Here is a 19,869-nt window from a genome sequence, read left to right on the forward strand (position 1 = left end):
AACGTGGTCTAAGTGTGCGAAGATTGAAACCAGATGAAAAATACAAAATGAAATTAATTAAAGAAACATAATAGTCATATTAATAACAGCTGTGTGTGTGTCTGTGTGAGAAAGAGGAAACCCGGGGCTTGAGTCAAACGCCTTGGAGATAATCTCGACTGCGTCGAGACCGAAAAAGGAACTAGTCCTGAGCGACGCTTCCGAGAAGACTAGAGGAAAATACGATTTGCGCAAGATGGCTATCGTTGTTGTGAATTATAAATTCTGATAGTTTTCATTTATGTTTATTATTTATGAACTGTCGGTCGGTCGGATCACTTGCGGGCACAAATTTCTTCATCTTCGAGCCTGGTGTTGCAGCCTCCTCCATGAATGGAGCGGAATCGATGCTACTGCCTCGGTCTCTCTGACGAACCAAGAAGATGGAGAGACCGACTGGAAGATCGTTCGAGATTGAATTAAGATCATGGCATTCGATTACGGCGATTATAATGAAAGCTCTCTTCGGCAAAATTATAGACTAAATTTCGCCACACAGTTCGTCTAGTTCGTCTCGGAGAGACGGAGCTCCAGTGGGAGTTCGATAACAGCTTGGATTTATGATTGTTTGGATAATACCTATGAGTGCATTCCCGGTCGATCCAGAGGAAGATTTACAGTTTCGATTAAAAAACACACCCGCCCTTGGCGGCGGCGGCCGCCCTCTGTGTACTTTCCACAAACTCGTCCGTCATGGGAGGGGACACCGCTGTGGGGGATCATTTATCTATCCGCAACCATTATAAACACTTCATTATGGATAATGTAATAACGTTTTGCGTATTTATGCACCGTGACTGGTTGCACTTTTTCTGCCCTCCCATTCCACACGGTGCAGCTTTGGCGGCGACTCGGACTCGACCAAGTCGACGGTTGGGTTGTTTTGCATCACGTTTTGAGTTTTCCCCCGTCTCACAGGTCGTCATCGTCGTTGATGGATTTCTATTATCACGTCGCTCTCTCTGGTGGTGATATCGCGCGCGCAAGTGTAGACGGAGATTGATTTAAATGATAATTCACCTCCTGCGGCCAATTCGCGCCATTTTCCTGCGTGCGTACTTTGGCATGTCCTGCAGGAGAAACTACCGCCGCCACGTTGATCATGAGTTATTGGGAACGCATTTTGATTTACGATGTTTGATGGTTTATTAATTGACCAGAGGTTATGTGAGTTATGCAGGCCGGGATCAATACCTGGTGGCGCGTGTGGGATGCGTGCTAATTTATACTGCGTGCGGTGGCCAACGGAGCGTCGTTCTCGTGGGATGTCTCACTCATTCCCGACCCCGGCTACGGGCGCCCCAGAGTATATAAATATTCCCAGCGTCGATTATTTATGCATTTTATTCAGGATATTATGTAATAGATGCATATTTTATTATATCGGATTAAATTAAACAATGTTCGATCGATAATGAACGGTCCGGGGATAGACGACCATTACAGTGCACATGCACAAAGCGAGCGTTCCGAGCTGGGCTTCTTGGCATACCCGGCCGATGCTGTATCTAAACAGAGCGACTGGGCCACAGAGAGTGTTTTGCTATAAACAATCCTGTCCCCACCCCCTCGCAAGCCACCTCGCATCCAAAATTCTCACAACCACTAGATGCACTTCAATAGAAACCACTTCTCCCTTTGGTATCTCTCTCTCTCGCTCTGCTATCTATGCATCGAGATCTCGTTAAATTATACATGATGCAGTGTTTTTGCTACCACGTTTTAACGTACATAATTGGATATATTTTATGCTACCTCGGGCACTCCGCCAGCCTCGCCGGTGGCCGATCGTGTAGAGGGCCGTTGTAACGTAGTTAATTGGAATCCCGTACGACAAGCGAGCACCGATTTCTTTCAATTATCGGAAAATTCGCTAGCCAATCCCCTCAAGGTGTGGCCCCGCGCTGATGGAGTGCCCTAAATCAACAGCCAATTGGTTGAGATCGTTAGTCACTTGGGCAGCAATTTTTCTTCAGCAACGACCAAATTGTACAATCCGTAAATAACCCACTTTACGACTCTAAACATGCCGAATCGACAGATAATAACTTCCCTAGCAGTTTTTTAGTTGTTGTTTTGTGTATCGTTCCCAAAGAACCATTGGCACTTGGCAGAATTCTGGACACCGGGATGCTGCATCCCGTCCCCGCTACCGGTGCCGTCCAACGGTCCAAAATACGCATCGTTGGACACATCCGATAGTATCTCTCGCAGGAAGCTCGCTCGGTGAACGGAACCAGCACACTCGCAAAACTTTATTAGTCTGACGGGAATTCGCCAGCGTTGCGTCCTGTATCCTCTCTTACGGTCGGTGCTGCTGCTGCTGCCTGCTACATGTTCGACCTTTGAGGCTGGCTTTTTGCAACAATACCCCCACTGACTGGGGAGGCAATGTTGGTCAAGAATACATCGTAGAACACGCACACACACTCGTACACAGGATGCGTTTCATTAAAATTGACTGCATTTCGTTTATCGGGCTGAGCCCGAAGCCCACCAGGAATAAGTTCTTTGTGCTACAGCTAGAAATTTACTTCTGGGCACACTCGACGGAAAAGGGGAATTTATTCCACCAAAATAAATATTTGTGTATTTATGCAATAATTTATGCCGGATTGTATGTACCTTACTCCGGTGGAATTCTTGCACGTTGATTTCGTTGCGAGCAGGTAACAAACGCCTACGCACGGGCTTAGAACGAATTGCAAATTTTAATAATATTAAGCCCAGTCTGACATTTTCCTTTTGCGGCCATGTCTTAGAACACGGAACACGTGGAAGCAAACAAGAACAAACGACCGCACGCTTTAATCGCACCCCAAGAATAATTCAAAACGAGAAAAATTACCACCACTCTCCTGCATAATGCCACGCGGGCCAGGTCCAAAAAAGTGCCACATTATTTATAGGACATTTTTCGCCTCCAAATTTATTTTTCGCAGGGCATTATAAACACCTTGGAAGGGCCGCCTGCGCGCACTTCTCTCGCTCCCTTCCTCTTAAGGGGACATAAATCTGCTCGAAAAAAAAATGTGGAAGGCTTTCCCCGCTCTCCCTTCCCGAGTTTGTTCTGTTTTTCTACACCTTGGAAAGCCTCTAAATTTCCTCGACCCCGGAACCACGTGGCTGCCGGCTGAGTTATCGCAGCCCGAATTTCCCGCTGTAATGGATTCCCCCCATCGAATTTTCCAAACAAAGCTTCCCAAAAGGATCTCAAATTACAGCAACGCTGTTGCTTTTTCGCAAAAAAGCCCTTGATGAAATCTCATCAAAATTAGCTTCCCGCTCCCCGCGGAAACCTTCCCCCAGGAGGTCAAGTTGCAGCCGCGCGGCGGCGCTCGGAAAAACGCCAATAATTCAGTTTTAATGAGCTCGTTTGCGGCGGAATCCACCCCCACAAACGGAAAAAAGAAGGCCCCGGGAGAAAGTGAATCCTTGCCCGAAAACGGGAGCTTCAAGTATCAATTTATCTACTTTTATGGCTGCCATATGTTACAAATGGGCATACAATTATTTGTATTCGTTGTTTTCTTGCGTGTTTTTCCAAGCGGCAATTTATCATTCCCGGGCCAGAAGCTGGAAGGATCTGTCCGTTTTTCCTTTTCGGTGGAAAAACTAAATTAATAATGGTTGTTATTTCTGGGATTTATCTGCCGAAAAAGGCAGCTTCGCTGCGTCTCTTCGTATGGTTTGAAACAAGATGGCATTCAATTAGGGAAAAGCATCTTGCGAGAGATAACAAGCAACCGCACACACATATGGTAAGAGGGCGGAAAAAGGCACCCACTTTCTCCGAAAACCCACCAGCCAAAAACGTGGGAGTGAGATGAGCTACAGATGACAGCCTTTCGAAGCCCATAAATCATAACTAGAACAAGACATTAAATTATTTCCTTTCGGACGAATACGATCCTCTTTTCGGGTCCATCCTTTTCCTTGTGCAGCGTTGCTGCTGCACCAGTCCCGTTAGCTTCGCAACCAGAAGAAAACTGGAACGAAACTCTGTTCTCGATGTTTTCACGACGATGGCCAGCTGTTATCGCAACCAAGGCCCCCCAGATAATCGATCCAAAGGCATACACTGATGAGGGATGGCTCCCCGGAGGGGGCGGTCATCAGTATCGGTCCAAATGTCGTAAACAGTTGGGTTCCAATTAATCTCCCCCAACTGGGGTTGGAAGAGGAAGAAGATGTGGAAAAAAGAAGGCCCTTTTGCAACGATGGAGATGAAGATGGAATCGAAGACCACTTTTTTGCTGACAGGGCGCGATAGCGCGCTGGAAGGGAGTAGAAGGAGAAAAGCTGCCTGGAGGAGGAAAAATGATTCTCTCTCTGTGTGACAGGGTGATATATCATTGCGAATGTATCCCATGTGGACCGTAAAATTAGAAATTTACTGGCTGTGGAACATTTTTTTTGGGGGAGGTGACACGAGACGGGAGATTTGCGGTACGTTGAATCATTTTATTTTAATAATTTACAAAAAAAAAGTTTTCTTTAGATTGCTTTTCCAAAATACTATAAATTATACGTTACCAACCATTTAAAGAAGACCAAACCTTCCTGATTTAGGCGTGAGGAGGGCCTCTTTAATTAGGGCTTAGTGATTTTTCACGTTCAAAAATTGCTATTTGCAGGGGGACCATAATTTGTCCGGGTACTTAGCTACATGGCTAAGCGATCTGCCTTTCAAGCAGACGATCAGGGATCAAATCCCGCCCAGTCACCTCACCACCGAATTTTCAGTCATCATCCCGGGGGCACGGGAGTGCCGAAACCAGCCCACGGCTGACAGCGCCTGTGCCCCGGTTCCTGGTCTTGCCGCCCAAGAACCAGCCGCCATAAAAAAAATCCAAAACACGAAATTACACGGCCGCGTCGCCCAGCTTCAGCACTGCATTGGACGTCGGACAGCACATCGTACGCCAGAGGTGATCTTTTTTCACTTGCTTGATCAATTCACTGCAATCAACTGCTGGACTGTACGCACTCACTTTTTAGCAGTTTTACTTTAATTTTCACATATTCAATAAGCATTTAGATTCATCAATTGGCAGAGTTCGTCGTTCGATCAAATTTTAACAAAAATCAAAAACAAGGTCAAAATAAATGTCACGCCCGTTCATTTGACAATTCAGCCCTCAAGAAACGTAGCATTCGCGTACCGCTGTCATCGATATATGGCTCTGCGTACCGCTACGAACTAGAACGTTTGTTCATCTTAAAACTTACCTTTGCATTTTGTTATACTTTCATGATTCCGAAAACATGTTCTTGTTCTTATTTATATTATTTTCGGTATTCGTAGCATTAATTTCGTAATAAATCTTGTAAAAATATTTGAATAACATATGTTTTTTTTCAACTCTTCAAATAGTTAACATATTTCGAATTCAAATTTCACCAATTTCTAGCTGACTAAGAAACCATGAACTCAAAATTCTGAAATAAAAATACTTAAGGTTTTCTAACAAAAATCGAGTGCCTTCAGTTTAGTCCTGCTGACGCAGCGAACCATTTCAAATGAGCCAACACTTTGGCATCCAATTAAAGGAAGGCCATAAATAACTCCTCGGTGAGTGTGCGTGGTGTTGGTTTCCAGTCCAAGACGTCGACCGACAAGAAAAAAAACCAAAATAATGAGGAAAAAATCATCTCCTTCCTATTTGTTTTTCCCGATCCCCCAAGGGAGCAACACTTTTCCCTCCCGTTTTTCCTGTAGCAAATAAAAGGGAAAATCATTCACCCTAACCGGTGTGCAGTGTGAAAACCCCGGCATATTTTAAACATATGCGGCGTTGAACGCCTTGTTTGGGATTTGTCTTGTTTGGCAAACCCGGGCGCGATTTCCCGACCGCCGAGATTTTCCGCGACGAGTTCAGGTGGCGCGTTAAGCCTTTTCTTCCTGTGCGTTAGAGTGAGCGAGCTGCTGCTCGTAAACATGGATTCTCAGGAGTGTGTTTCCCGTTTTTCTCATTTTCCTTCTGCACTTGTGTGCTCGACCTGGTCGTCGTCTTAGCGAAGAGAAGCGAACGACGAGCGTAGGAATGAGAGGGTATTAGGAATAAATATGGTTGAAAATGAGTAACGAACGGAGGAGGGACGACGTAAAAGAGAGAGAGGGAGAGAGCGGTCGAAAAGAAATAAAACATGGTGTGAGTTGGTGATTTATTACCATGCTATATCAGTCATGAAATTTTCTAACAACTTTTCGGGTGCAGAGTGAGAGAGATGGCAGAGGGGGACAAAGTATTAAGTGGCGCGCGAGAGAGGGAGAGAGAGGGAAGAGTTATGGCTCAGGACGGAGTGTGCCGGCATACGTACGTGAAAGGGACCGATGATCCCTTGTAGGAAGTCGGTGTGAGGGTGGGCACTAAATTGAGAGCATCCCTTATTATAATGGCATTTTTATGAGGTGCCGTGCTACTTTCACTGGCTGCGTACTTTTTTTTTTCAGTGTGTGTCCTTGCCGGTCTTCCGGTTGATCCTTAAAGTGACGAATTCTCCGGGAATCGTCGGGAAGGCGAATGTAAATTTAAACCTCCATACATATTTTATCGCCGTGAGGTAGCTCCTTCGAAGCTGTTACAGGTTACAACGCAAGCTAGCGAGGGTCCTCACGGCTATTAATTTCATATGTGAAAGATTAATGTGCTGTAGAAAAGTAATTATAATCATTTGCTGCCACCCGGATGACTCCCGGGCAACTTCTAGCCTGGAGGAGGGGGGATGGCAAAATTTATACTCCGCGGCGAGGGTTGCACATCCCTCGCTATTTTCGTGGGGAGGCGGCAAACGCACGGAACCGAGGGACTCAATTAGGCTTTACAAGATTGATGGCGAAATGAGCGCAATAAGGTGCGCCCCACCACCACCATCCATCGCCAGCTTAGCTTACTGGAATGGGCCCGCGGTGGGGATGCTAAATCACACTTTGAACTATGGTTGAGTGGACGCATGGCTTTAATGTAAGCCGATGGTAATTTTCTGGAGCTTTAACAATTATGGAATTTGAGAGGGGAAAAAATGCACAAATTTCTAGGTAGAACCATAAACAAAGACACACAAATCTCAACCAAGTTTTCTCAAAAGAAGTTTTTGTGAAATTTGTGGGTCTTCTCAGAAACTTTTAGGAAAAAATCGTACCATTTTTTGGTACGTACTTGTTTTTGACCTCAAATAAAATATGATTGCATTTTCTGGAACAATTAACTCAATTTTTAGTACAGAAAAATAGTGAGGAAAGCAACGCACTTTTTGTTGAGTTAACTTGAATCTAACCCTCTACAGCTCAACTCTGTTCCTGGAAGGGCTATGACTAAACAAATGGAAAAAATAATTTTTTTACCAATCCAGAATCTTAAAAAACATTGGAAATTAGAACTCTTAAATTTTAAGAAAATAAAACTTCAAGAAATTTTACCAATGCACAGTCAAGATCGCAAAATTAAGTGAAAATTTGATTTCCGAAAAATTGTCAAGATTTAGAGCTTTGGTGTCTGCACGATAATTGTTACAAATCGAAAGGGGCAATTTTTGGGTTGTTCAAAAATTAGAGAGGTTCACGATAAGGGTGTTTAATGAAATCAAATTTTCCAAGAATATTGTTGGGGCTTTTCTCCTCTTCTAAAATCTCAACTCAATCAACTTTGTCGAAAAAGCCAAAACTTTATTTCGCAATCTACGCCTTCTATGACTAATTTAGTCAGTAGCATCAGAGTCAAGGGTGACTTCAACCGTGTAAGAGGGAGGAGACGAATCACGCAAAAAAAAGAAGATGCTTTGTGAATCTCATTGATTCCGAGAAAACTTTAAAATTCAGTAGTAGGTAGCAATTCAGGGTTAATATCAAGAAAGAAATTTCAAGTGAAAAGTGATATTAAAAAAAAATGATTAGCGGTTTCAGGGTCAAAAGTTACAGCAATTTTAAGGAATATAACGAAAAAGCGAAAGCCAAATTTCGATTGAAAGGGGGAAATCTAGTACAACAAACGCTGGAATAATCTCAGGGGTGTTTGTTTAAACTCGAGACATCTTAATCTGAAAATGTCTAACTTTCAAGGTAAAAGTTTATAGGACCGCCCTGAAGAAATTCCAAAAATGTTCAACTAATTATTTTTTCGTTTAATTTTGCTCGCTGAATTTGTCTTTAAAATTGTCAAAAAACGATTTTTGGTCATATTAAAACGAATAAAGAAAAACATTTAAACAATATTACTAAAGATGCAAAATTTTTCTTGATATAAAAGTTGCTTAAGACGGGAAAAATGAAAATTTCTGGAAAAAAATTGTACTGTACATGGTTAACTAAGGCTGTTACAAATATTTTTTCTTAGTTTTTTTATCCAACGCCGAAAAAAACTACTTTTCCTTTCATTCTATAGTTACGTAATGGCTTACTTATCGATACCAAAAATAACAGTGCTGAAAAATTGAGTATAGCACTCGTTTAAGTGTTTTAAAGCTTACTTTAACTTTTCAGCACTTGTTTCGAAAAGTCATAATCGAAATAGTAGTTTATGTATTCATTAAATTCACCGTTCAAAACAAAAAAATATTGAAAAATGTTACATTTCGATACTAGTGTTGAACAGTTCAACTTTTCAGCACCCATTTCAGTGCTAAAAAGTTGAACTTTTCAGCACTGATATTGAAAGTTATTAATTTCCTATTCTGTTATTTTTAGCAGGGAAAAGAAGGCCGTTTCGTTTCTCCAGAAGGACAGGAAAAGTTGACTGTTTGACAGCGGAATTGCAAAAAATACTTTTTGAACTTTTCAACACTAGTATCGAAAAGTAACATTTTTCAATATGTTTCTGTTTTGAACGGCGAATTTAATAAATACATGAATGTTTGACATAAAATTCCATTCTAGAAGCGTTTTTCGAAAAGGCAAAACATGTTGTAAGCAACTCGTTGCAAAACGTGATTTTTTCAGCACTCGTCGTATTGATGTTCGATTAATGTACGCCTCGTGCTGACAAAATCTTCTTTTTGCAACTTGTTACAAAAACTACTATTTTGAGCTGACCAGAAACACGAAAGCTAATGTTTTAAGTGTTTGAAAGTTAAAAAAAAAGTTAAAAGCAAATCTTTCCCATTTGACCAGAAGTCGTTCATCACAACAGCACCTTTCCAGCAATCAATCAACAGCCGCGTGTCGCGCTCGGATGCCCGATATGACTTTCGCATTCGTCGATAAATCAGATATCGTTCTCGAACCTCCCCCCCTTTCGCAAATATATGGCCCCCAATAAAGTGCACTAAAATGACGTTTAATTTTCCATTCAGCTTCATTTGTTTTCCGCGCGGCGATCCATCGCCGCTGCCCGACGACGACGACAACGACGATTTATGACCTATGGGTCATTGATGGGGTCATCGCTAAAAGCTCGGCGCGTTTCTTCCGCTTCTTTCGAAAGGAGATTTTTTCTTCGCTCGCTCTTCTTCTAATAAACCTCTCGCTGAAGGTGTTCATAATTTTCGCTCGATTTATGCTGGGCGCGCGCGTTTTCATCACGTGTCCGACGACCGGCCAACGAGGATAATCGATTTGAGTCGATTCTCCGGTGTGCGCGCCCGGGAAGGTGTTTATGATTGAAGACCACTCGGTACCGCGCGCCGCAAATGAACCTCTCGGAGGCTGCTGGGCTAAACGCAAGATAAATCATCGATTCCTTCCCACCGCCAGGGAACCTCTTCGGCACGACGACGACGACGAAGCCAAAGTTATAGAGTACGGCCAATGATTTAAAATTGTTTAGCGCGGTCTGGGGGGAGACCCCTGCGCGAGTCGGTCGTGACAACTGAAAGAGGCCAAGAAATGCTGGCCGCGGACCTACGGGAGGTATTATTCTGCTGCTCCGTGTGGGTACTTGTACGCCTCACTTATCGCAAAATTGAAAAATCCCGCCAAAGACTACGTGAAAACGACGACGACTCGACGACCACGACCAAGATCACGGCAACATGGCCCGCATGTGGGCTCCGAAAACTGGATTGGAACATTGTAGAGGCTTCGCGAAGAGTTGGAAAAGGTATTTTGATAACGAAAATAAATATGGCCGAACATGACTCGTTCGTTATTTTCAGATTGTCATTTTTCTTCTGGTCGAAGAAGTTCTTGTGTGCTGGTGATCTTCTTCGTCGACTGATTTTTTTTTCGTTGCAGTCATGTTTTTGATTCATTTGTTGCGATTCTTTCCGTTTTCTGAAATGTGTTTTTTTTGGGTTGCTCCAGAAATGACAAGTCTCGAACCAGCGTCGATGTCGTCGTGAGAAGGGAACCACATGTCGTTTTTTTTTCATTCTTACTTCGTTAAGCTTACCAGTCCTTCCATATATGTCCCCCAGACAACACTATGTCTGATGGCTTTGAGTGTGTGTGTGTGCATCCAGCATTGAACCATGGCTTCATTATTGTAATTTTCTCAATTGCAGGTTCGAGCCACTCTAAAACACGCCATTGACGGGGAGAAATCAATCTAGTCAGGGCTTAATTGGTCTCGCTTGTCTCTTACTCACACAATCAAGTCGATTGCGATTGATTTGCATCGCTTCGGGGTCGAATCTGAGCAAAGATGGCGCAACTCGACGCTAATTGCTCCTCCAATCGCCAAGGGATGTTTTTGAACTTCACTCAAAAAAAAAAAAACAAGCAGCAACTTATCCTGAAGGCAACCTTTGAGAAGGAGATAATTTATTTCTCAATTTCAGTGCAGCAGCAGCGCTAATGTGTAGTTGCTGACAGACAGGATACACCTTACCCCAGCTGCAGCTGCCGAACAAATTGCTCAAACGCCTGTCTAATTTTCCAGTGCCGGCCGTGTTGCAACCGCTACTGCATGCCGTACAGCGTTATCTGATCCATCCGAAAGTGACTGACTGGTAACGTCCTCCGCTTGTTTCGCTTCAATTTCAAGTGCCGTGACGACGACGTCGTCGTCTCGTTTGATTAGTGTCCGTTTTTCGGGAAGAAACATTCTTAATTAGTCATTGCAGCCGTCTCGTCGTAAATCTGTCTCGTAATTATACGCGGCGTATCAGTTCAGGCTCGCTGATAACATGGTCAGAAATTGGGCGCCGATTGGCTTGAGGGAGGAGTTTGCTTCTAAATTGATGTCCAAGTCAAATTAGTTTCCAAAAACTATCTGACCAGCCAGCGAAAACATTTCTCTAACCTTGTCCCGGACCATGATTGGTTGACTCCGGGAACATTTCCGCCATCGAGAGCAATTAAAAACGGTGGGGGAGGTAAAGAAATGCCTGCTGCTGCTCCTAATGAAAATTGTCACACGAAGACGTTAATTTTCCGGCCCGTTGTGTTCCAAATTGTTTATCGGTTCTCGCAAAAGAAGGGGAAAGTTGATTTACTGGCCAAATTCCTTGGGGAGTTTTATCCCCGAAAGTGCACCATCTTTCTCCTGTTGCGGATAAATTGGGAGTCGAGTAGGATAAATTTCTTAATGTTTGGTGACTTCATGGTTATGACTAAAACAAGAGTTATAGTAAACGTATAAATATTTTTAAAATGCTTCAAAATAAATTAAAATAAACAATCTAAAACATTAATGATTTAAAAAAACATCACCTGCAGGAGGTATTTTACTATGGAAAACTTAGTTCAAAACTTTTCAAGACTTAAATCCAAAATGTTGAAAGAATCCATTGAAAGGTAGTTTTCTTAAATATAGCTTTAAGAAATAGGGAAATTTTCTTCCACAGTGGAATACCACCTTGAAAACTAATTTAATCTTTTCAGACCTGAATTTTGATGAGAAATGATTTTTAAGATCATCCAAACACTATAGGCTAGTTTATAACATTTTGAAAAAAAAATAAAAAAAATATAAATATTGAAATAACAAGCATGGAAAAAGTGTTTAAAAATGCATTTTACACTAGTTCAGTTGTTTGACAATCATTAATTTTCAAAAAATGAAAGATTTGTAAAATACAAAATTTTAGCAAAAAAAAACTAATACATCGAAAATTTTCAAAAATTCAATGGATTTTTAAATCAACTCAAACATGGTAAAAATGAATCTAAACGCAGGGAAACGCATTTTAAATTGATTTCAGCTGATTGCACTTAAATTTCCATTGAAATTTTGAAGTTTTTTGAAAAAAAAATTTTGCCCCCTGATTTCGTGCCAACTTTGAAGGGGGGGGGGACAAAAACTTTAAAGAAAATTTGTACCAGCCTTACTATTAGGGTAATTCTCTACCTACTCACACAAAATCGGGAAAAGTTGCCCCGACCTCTTTTCGATTTGCGTGAAACTTTGTCCTTAGGGGTAACTTTTGTCCCTGATAACGAATCCGAGGTCCGTTTTTCTCGTAACGGAGAGAAGGTACGGCCCCTTTCCTTTTTTGAACTTGCGAAAAAAAAGGTGTTTTTCAATAATTTGCAGCCTGAAATTGGTGATGAGATAGAAATTTCGTGTAAAAGGGACTTTTATGTATAATTGGACTCTCGATTTGATGGCATACTCAAAATTCCGAAAAAACGTATTTTTCATCGAAAAAATACTATTTTTTTAAACACTGCCATTTTCCGTTACTCAACTGCATATTTTTTTGGAACATGTTATTTTATGGGAATTTTTTTTGTACTTTTCGAATCTGCACTAACCCAGAAGGGTAATTTTTCATCAAAAACAAACATGTTGATTTTAAAATTTCGTGTTTTTTCTAACTTTGCAGGGTTGTTTTTTAGAGTGTAACAATGTTCTACAAAGTTGTAGAATTGTATATATATTTAAACATAAGGGGTTTGCTGACAAAGTTTCACGCAAATCGAAGAGAGGTTTGGGCAACTTTTCCCGATTTCGTGTGAATTGGTAGAGAATAACCCCAAAATATATAGTTTTTTTTTGCATAAAATAAAAAAGTCATTAGAAATGGGATTTAATCGTTTTTTTACTGTTGTTCATAAACATTGACGTAGGGCTTTAGGATCCTTTTTAAACGTAAATTTCTTTAACCCTTTAGGCCCGAAAATATATGTAATGAAAAACAATAATTTTGTAATTTCAACAATTTTTGTTCCTAATTCAGTGGAGTAATCTGAATACAGTATGATTATGGTTATTGACATGAGGTTTTTTTTTACTATTACGCTATAATTGGAACCAGAATATTTTTCATTTTTACAATAATGTCCAAACAACATTTTAAATTTTCGTGGTCCCGCTTAAGATCGGATTTTGGTAATAATCTGCAAACATGTTTTCAATTTTATTTTTTTTAATAATCTGTTCTGAATTTCTAATAAATTTAATTATTTTTTAATTTAGTTCCTATTTTTCCTTTTATAAAAAAGTGGTTTTTAAAGAACAAGATGCAAGAAAAACATTATCAGTACGAGTCGTACATTTATCTAACGAAGTCTACCGAGTTGGAATAATACATAAGTGCTGAAAAATCAAGTATTGCAACGAGCTTAATACAACACTTTTTTGCAACTCCGAAAAACGCTTTTTGAATGGAATTTTATGTCAAAATGTTACTTTCCGATACAAGTGTTGAAAAGTTCAACTATTCAGCTCCCGTTTTAGTGCTGAAATGTATGACTTTTCGGCACAGGTATTAAAAGGTATTGATTTTCAAATCTGTTTTTTGCTGGTCGTTAAAAGTAGGCCGTTTCGTTTCTCCAGAAGGACAGGAAAAGTTGACAGTTTCACAGCGGAATTGCAAAAATATTTTTCAAACTGTATTTTTTGTTTTTTTCCTGTCATTCTAGAATGACAGGTATAGAACGTAGCTTCGCAACGGAATTGCATAAATATTATATTCAAAGAAAGAATGACGAACAGTTATTCCTATTTTACGAATATTGCAATAAATGCATTTTTCGAAATAAATAAAAAGTCACAGTTTCTAGCATTCCAGAATTTTTTTTTTGAATTAAAATTATCAGAAAATAAAAAAAAATCATAAATTTTGATAAACAAAATTATAAACTCTGATAAAAATACTTGTGAATTCTACATTAAATTCAAAAAAAATCCAAATTATTTCCTCCTTTATATTTAACCTGTCTCATTTCCAAAAATGATCATAAAATTTGTCATAAATCGCGTATAAAGATAGAAATAGTAGTTTATGCAACAAGTTGCAAACAGATTGGATACATTTATCCAACGAGGTTCACCGAGTTGGATAAATACGACGAGTGCTGAAAAAATCAAGTTTTGCAACGAGTTCCATACAACATTTTTTGCAATTTCGAAAAACACCTATTGAATGAAATTTTAAGTCGAATTTTCATGTATTTTGTCAATAAATCGTTTAAATCAAAAAAATGTTGAAAAGTATTACTTTTCGAAACAAGTGCTGAAAAGTAGAACTTTTCAGTATTTATTTTGAAAAGTGTTGCTATTCGATTCTGTTATTTTTGGTACAGAAAAGTAGGCTATTTCGTCGTTCAAGAATGACAGGAAAAGTAAGTAGTTTCACGACGGAATTGCCAAAAAAAAGTTTTTAATATTTATTAAAGTAATTGAATATTTGCCAAAGTTTACACTCTTAATTTGCCAGAAAAAACACAATTTGTCAAATAGGATTTCAAGAGTACCTTTTCGAAAGGGTTTTACCTAAATATGTTAAAAGTTTTTGTTTTGATTCGTGAAACTGAAATCTCCAGAGTTCATTTTCCTCAATTTATCGACTAAATTAAGCCATATCGAAAGTAAATCAGCCATATTTCTGGGTTTATTCATTTTTAATAGTGAGTCAATAAATCACAAAACCAAGATTTATTAACAAATATATAACTCTTTTTTTTTTTCGTTATCGACTCCACTATCTACGTTTGAGCTCATGTGTTTGTGCGTGCTTCAACAGGGGGACCAGCCAAGCTTACCCACATATTCTCGCGTGTGCGTTTATAAATATATTTATTAGTATTTCTTCATCATCACAAGTTTTTTTTTTTTTTTGGTTCAGTTCGGGAAACGCGCGCGGTCTCGTTTGAGCGCGCATCATTCTGCGCGCAACCCAGCAGATTTGTGTTCGACTTCCATTCTCTCCCAGTGTCTGAGTCGTCTCTGTGTGTAGAAGTCAGTAATCCGAAAAAGCGAACCAAAATATTCATTAAGTTGGTATGTTTTTACCCCGCGGAACTCCCCCCGCTCCGGGACTCCGGAAGATAACTTCTTGAGAGGTTCGCCCGAACCGCAGGACTTTTTTTTCCATTTAAAAGCGACTTCTTTTTTCCCCTCTCTCTCTGAGTCGGTTAATTTAGTGAAACGAATCTTGATTTATGTCTCTATTTCTCACACATGTCTCCATTTTTTACCCCGCCGCGGGAGGGGGGTGCCCCCCCCCCCCTCCTGAAGCGTTTTTGGAGCAAGGTGGATCACAAACAGAATAGACTCATCTATGGGAAACTGATAATTATAACTCGAAGCTCGTTGGTTTTGCTGTGCCACCGCGCGCGGTGGGGTCGAACCTCAAAAAACGAGATTCCACCGCGTATTTTTTTTCGTGTCTTAATTTCGTGATTTCTCATGGCGGCGCGCAGATTGAGGTTTTTTCGTTTTTTGCGTGTCCCTTTGCCGCAGCAAATAACAGGAAAATAGTCGAATTTTCGATTGAGTTGAGAGGGGGGCGGGGGGGGCACCTCCCAAAATTATAGCCCTCAAAAAACCACTCACGAGAGAGTGGCAGATTGGGCGAGTTTTCGTCAGGTATTTTCGCTTTCCCAGCCCGTGGTAATTATAGTGCACACGCAGCCCTCGAACCAAACGAAAAGAAAAAGAAAACTCGAACCTTCCAAATTCCGGCCCTGGCTTCGCCCTCGGAAGACATTTCCAATTGTCGGTCGAAAAAAGAAAACGAAAGATGATAAAAGTGCCGCGCCGCGATCAACTCGGGCCGTTGAACTTGTTTTTCTCCCCTCGCGGAAGGGAATTCTGGGCACAGTAGACGACGACGACGACGAAGCCAGAGAGTGCAGGGGAAAACCGCTTTTTGAAAAATGCTTTCATGGCTGTTTCAGCAGCAAAAAAAGGGGAGAAATTTCGAAAGAACCGAGCGAGATCCTTGGGATTCCTTACGCAACTTGGCTGCCTCCGGCAGCGCGGGAGAATTGCTCAACAATTGAGCCAATTTCAGGTCGCTGTGTGTTTGTTCATGCATTTTTTAATATAATTACATTATAATTGATCAAATAATTCGAGCCGACTCGAGTCGAACTCATTGTTCGGTGGGGAGGCTCCCCCGAGGGCAGCAGGTTGGCCATTTTTGAGCAACAGCAAAACAACAGAGGAATAATTTGAATAATTTCGGGGAGGCCGACCAAAATAATAATAACGTGATTACAAGCTTCGTGCGCCCTTCGCTTTTGTAATGAGGGTTTGGTGGTCTGGTAGTGATAAGGCAAGAACAAAACCGCAACAAAAGCAACCTCAATCTAGAATCTCAGCCCAAATCATCTTGTATTGATTTTTTCGTTTGCAATTTTTCTCTCTCTCTCTCGGTTACAGGTGCCAACGGGCTGCGAAGACGAGGCCGGCAGACGTACACGCGATACCAAACGTTAGAGCTGGAGAAGGAGTTCCACACCAACCACTACCTGACCCGCCGGCGCCGGATCGAGATGGCCCATGCGCTGTGTCTGACGGAGCGGCAGATCAAGATCTGGTTCCAGAACCGCCGGATGAAGCTCAAGAAGGAAATCCAAGCCATCAAGGAGCTGAACGAGCAGGAGAAGCAGGCCCAGGCCCAGAAGGCAGCGGCGGCGGCGGCGCAGGCAGCGTTGCACGAGCAAAACTAGGGGTTAGACCATACCAATCACAGTAGTTCTAGTAATTATTTATACTAACTTTAGTGACTTTTGTTTTTACACGTCGTCAACCGGAAGTTGTTTTAGTTTTTTTTTCTTTTTTTTTAAGTTGTATTTTACCTACGCGTTATGTTTCAACCCCTATTTTTAACAATTTCGTTTTCCCATCAACGGCGGAAAGAGGTTTCGTTTTTAAGTAAATTAAATTTGTATAAAGAAATGTTGCTAAAGAGATTAATTTGAACTACGACTAAAACGCTAGTGAATGGTATAAGGACAAACGAACAACAAAACACACAAAAAAGAAGCTCCCCCCGCTGACGCGGGAAGCACTGTAAAAAGATTTGCTATTAAGATAATTAAAACTACACACGATGAAAAAATGTGGGAAAATGTTGTACAAAAAACAAGCTGGTGAAACTATTTTTGATTCTCAACCGTAACTCAGTTTATCAAATAACCTTTGTGATGTGGTAATTGCAATACGTAGAAATATCCACGATTGGAAACAGATATGGCTATCGATCGATATTATTTTGCAGTTTTCGCCTTTGCAGAATGCCAGATTTCTTTTCACTGTTCTCTAAATAAGATTTAGGTGGTGCGAGTCCTTGGTTTGTTATCAGTTCCCAATTCGCAACCCCCTTGTTTTGTACATATATTTTAACGAAAACACGATCGACACAAAAAAGGGAAGCTTTTCCTCATTTCCAAACTTACACTCACACAAAGTAGCGCTACAAACGTTGAACAATGGCTATAGGTTCAAGGAACGTACTTTTAATTTCTAAGATGTGAACTCAACTCGTTCAACCAACTGAATATTTTCCTCCTGTCCAGAAGACTAAAGAGCAACAAAAATACGTAATATTTATGAACCAACAGCGGCAACAACAAGCAAACAAACAAACACATGTTCGTACACTACCCTATAATTAGTGTTGGTTGATCCAATTTCCAAGCAATCGATTGCAGTAGTAATATATTGTTCATGTACTTATTTATTGCGGGAAAAATCTTGTAAATAGCCAACTTTCCCCAATCAAAATTTTCTTTAGTGCAATAATTTTTAACACAATTGTCTCTGAAAAAAAAACAAAATGAAAAACAAAAACATCAGGTAATATCAGTCCAGCATTCAGTGAATGATGGTGGAGCAAGCAACAACACAAAACACTAAATTAAACAAAATCTATCTGTCACTCGAGTTAAGCAAAGCTGCATGTGTAGTGAACAACCGCCGTAGTGTAGTGTAATCTTCACTCTTAGACCCACCCCAAAACAAAACATTCTTTTCACTCCCCCCTCCCTCAACCCCTTTTTTAAAACTATGTGAACGATATCTAAGAAAAGCCAAAATATTGTAAATTTAAACGGTGGAAAGTGTTTCTAATTTCCAGACACCACCAAAAAACACCCACAGATATCTCATAGCGAACCTAAAAAAAACAAAACCATCTAATATTTATTTTGATCGTCCTACTCTATCAAGGATATCTCCTACCTTACGCTCTAAAAAACTCACCCTTCACCTACAACAAAAACCCAGTGAGGGACGCTCCTTAATGTGTAAAGGCAAACAAAACAAAAAAAAACTAGGTCGAAAATACGTAACTAGACGAAACTAAGAAAATAATTCAAACACACAAATGGAAAACAAATGTATACGTAACTAGCCGTTAAGGATAAAGTATATTTAATATAATTAAAACAATTGCAAAAAGAAGTGGAAAACGTGGAAACCAGAAATGTGGAAAAGTTACAAAAAAAGCAGAAAAACAGAAGAAAAAAAATAATTCAAAAGTAATGGAATGATAAACTAAGTAAATAAGATTTTTATAGTTGATAAGTAACTTAATTGGAATGCAACATTGAAAAACACACCCACACAACTACACAACACACATTCACACACACAAACAGACCCAGAATGAAAAACAAAAAAAAACAGTAATATATTCCAGTGAGTAGCGGTTAGAGGAAAACGCGCGCGCGCGCGCCGTCGAAAGAATGGCTCCGCGGCGAGGGCTGTCAATATTTGACGACAACAAATAAGCAAGAAGGCAGTTCCTAGATGTGAGAAAATTAAGCTGAGAGAAAAAAAAACCACAAAAATAAACAATGAAGCAAGAGGAATCAATCCTAGCAAATTCGATGTGTGTCGACTTGTGCGCGCATGGAATGTCTCATTGATTATGATGGAAAAAAAGAAACCCTATGACAAAATAAATGACTATAAAAAATTTAAACGGTGGCGTTTTTAATTTTTGCGGTCGCGATAGAGTGAAAGAAAGTCCTTGAAAAGGAGTCTAAATTTCCACTAAAAAAGAAACAGAGTTGCCCCCTTTCCCCCAGGGACGTCCACGTGGTTTGGATGGCCCCTAAAAGAAGTGATGCAGGGATAGAAAACGATTACAGCGAAATCGAAACAAATGTTGATGATTTTAGAAACATTTCTATGTTTTCAAATTTGACAACATATAGTTACCGGATTAGCTTACAGGATTTATATTCGTGTGTGGTTAGCATTTCGAGATGTTTGAAATTGACGGTGTGTTATTACCTCTTTTACTGTAATTTTAACTCAATATATGTAAGAAGAGTGCAGTTACACAGAAAAGGAGGTAAATTTACATATTTTTCATGTAATATTTTATACTGACACAAAATCTGAACGCATTCCCTATTGTAACAAAATTATGATGGTTAAGATGATTTGTCGTGTGGATATTGGATGCAACTTCTGAGTTGCATATAATAAAAACGAACATATCTTATTTTTCGTCAACCTGGATCAACCTTTTGTGGAATTTTATTTTTAGTATTTTATGATTTGTCAAATATTAACTTAAAACGAACATTTCGAAAGGGCCTAATTTTACTTCTAAAAAGCCATTCAAATGCTAGTCTTTAATTTAAAATTCTGATAATATTTTTATCGGGTAGATCATAAAATTATATGTTCCTTTTTTTACATTCTTATTCGGATACTGATATTACTGAGATATCAGCATTTGAATTTTGTGTACAATTAACAAAAA

The 19,869-nt window shown here is 40.0% G+C and overlaps 1 protein-coding gene across 2 annotated transcripts in view; it reads left to right on the plus strand.

The window, feature by feature from the left end:
- Positions 1 to 18,283, plus strand: part of LOC120417083 (homeotic protein ultrabithorax) — an 88,513-nt gene extending 70,230 nt beyond the window's left edge. For both annotated transcript variants that reach the window (XM_039579061.2, XM_039579062.2), the window contains one exon: positions 16,530 to 18,283. In XM_039579061.2, the coding sequence (XP_039434995.1) occupies positions 16,530 to 16,819 (290 nt within the window). In that variant the 3' untranslated portion in view covers positions 16,820 to 18,283. The remainder of the gene's footprint in view (positions 1 to 16,529) is intronic.
- The last annotated feature ends 1,586 nt before the right edge of the window (positions 18,284 to 19,869 follow it).

The sequence above is a fragment of the Culex pipiens genome, chromosome 1, assembly GCF_016801865.2.
Source record: "Culex pipiens pallens isolate TS chromosome 1, TS_CPP_V2, whole genome shotgun sequence".
NCBI classification, from domain to species: Eukaryota; Metazoa; Arthropoda; class Insecta; order Diptera; family Culicidae; genus Culex; species Culex pipiens.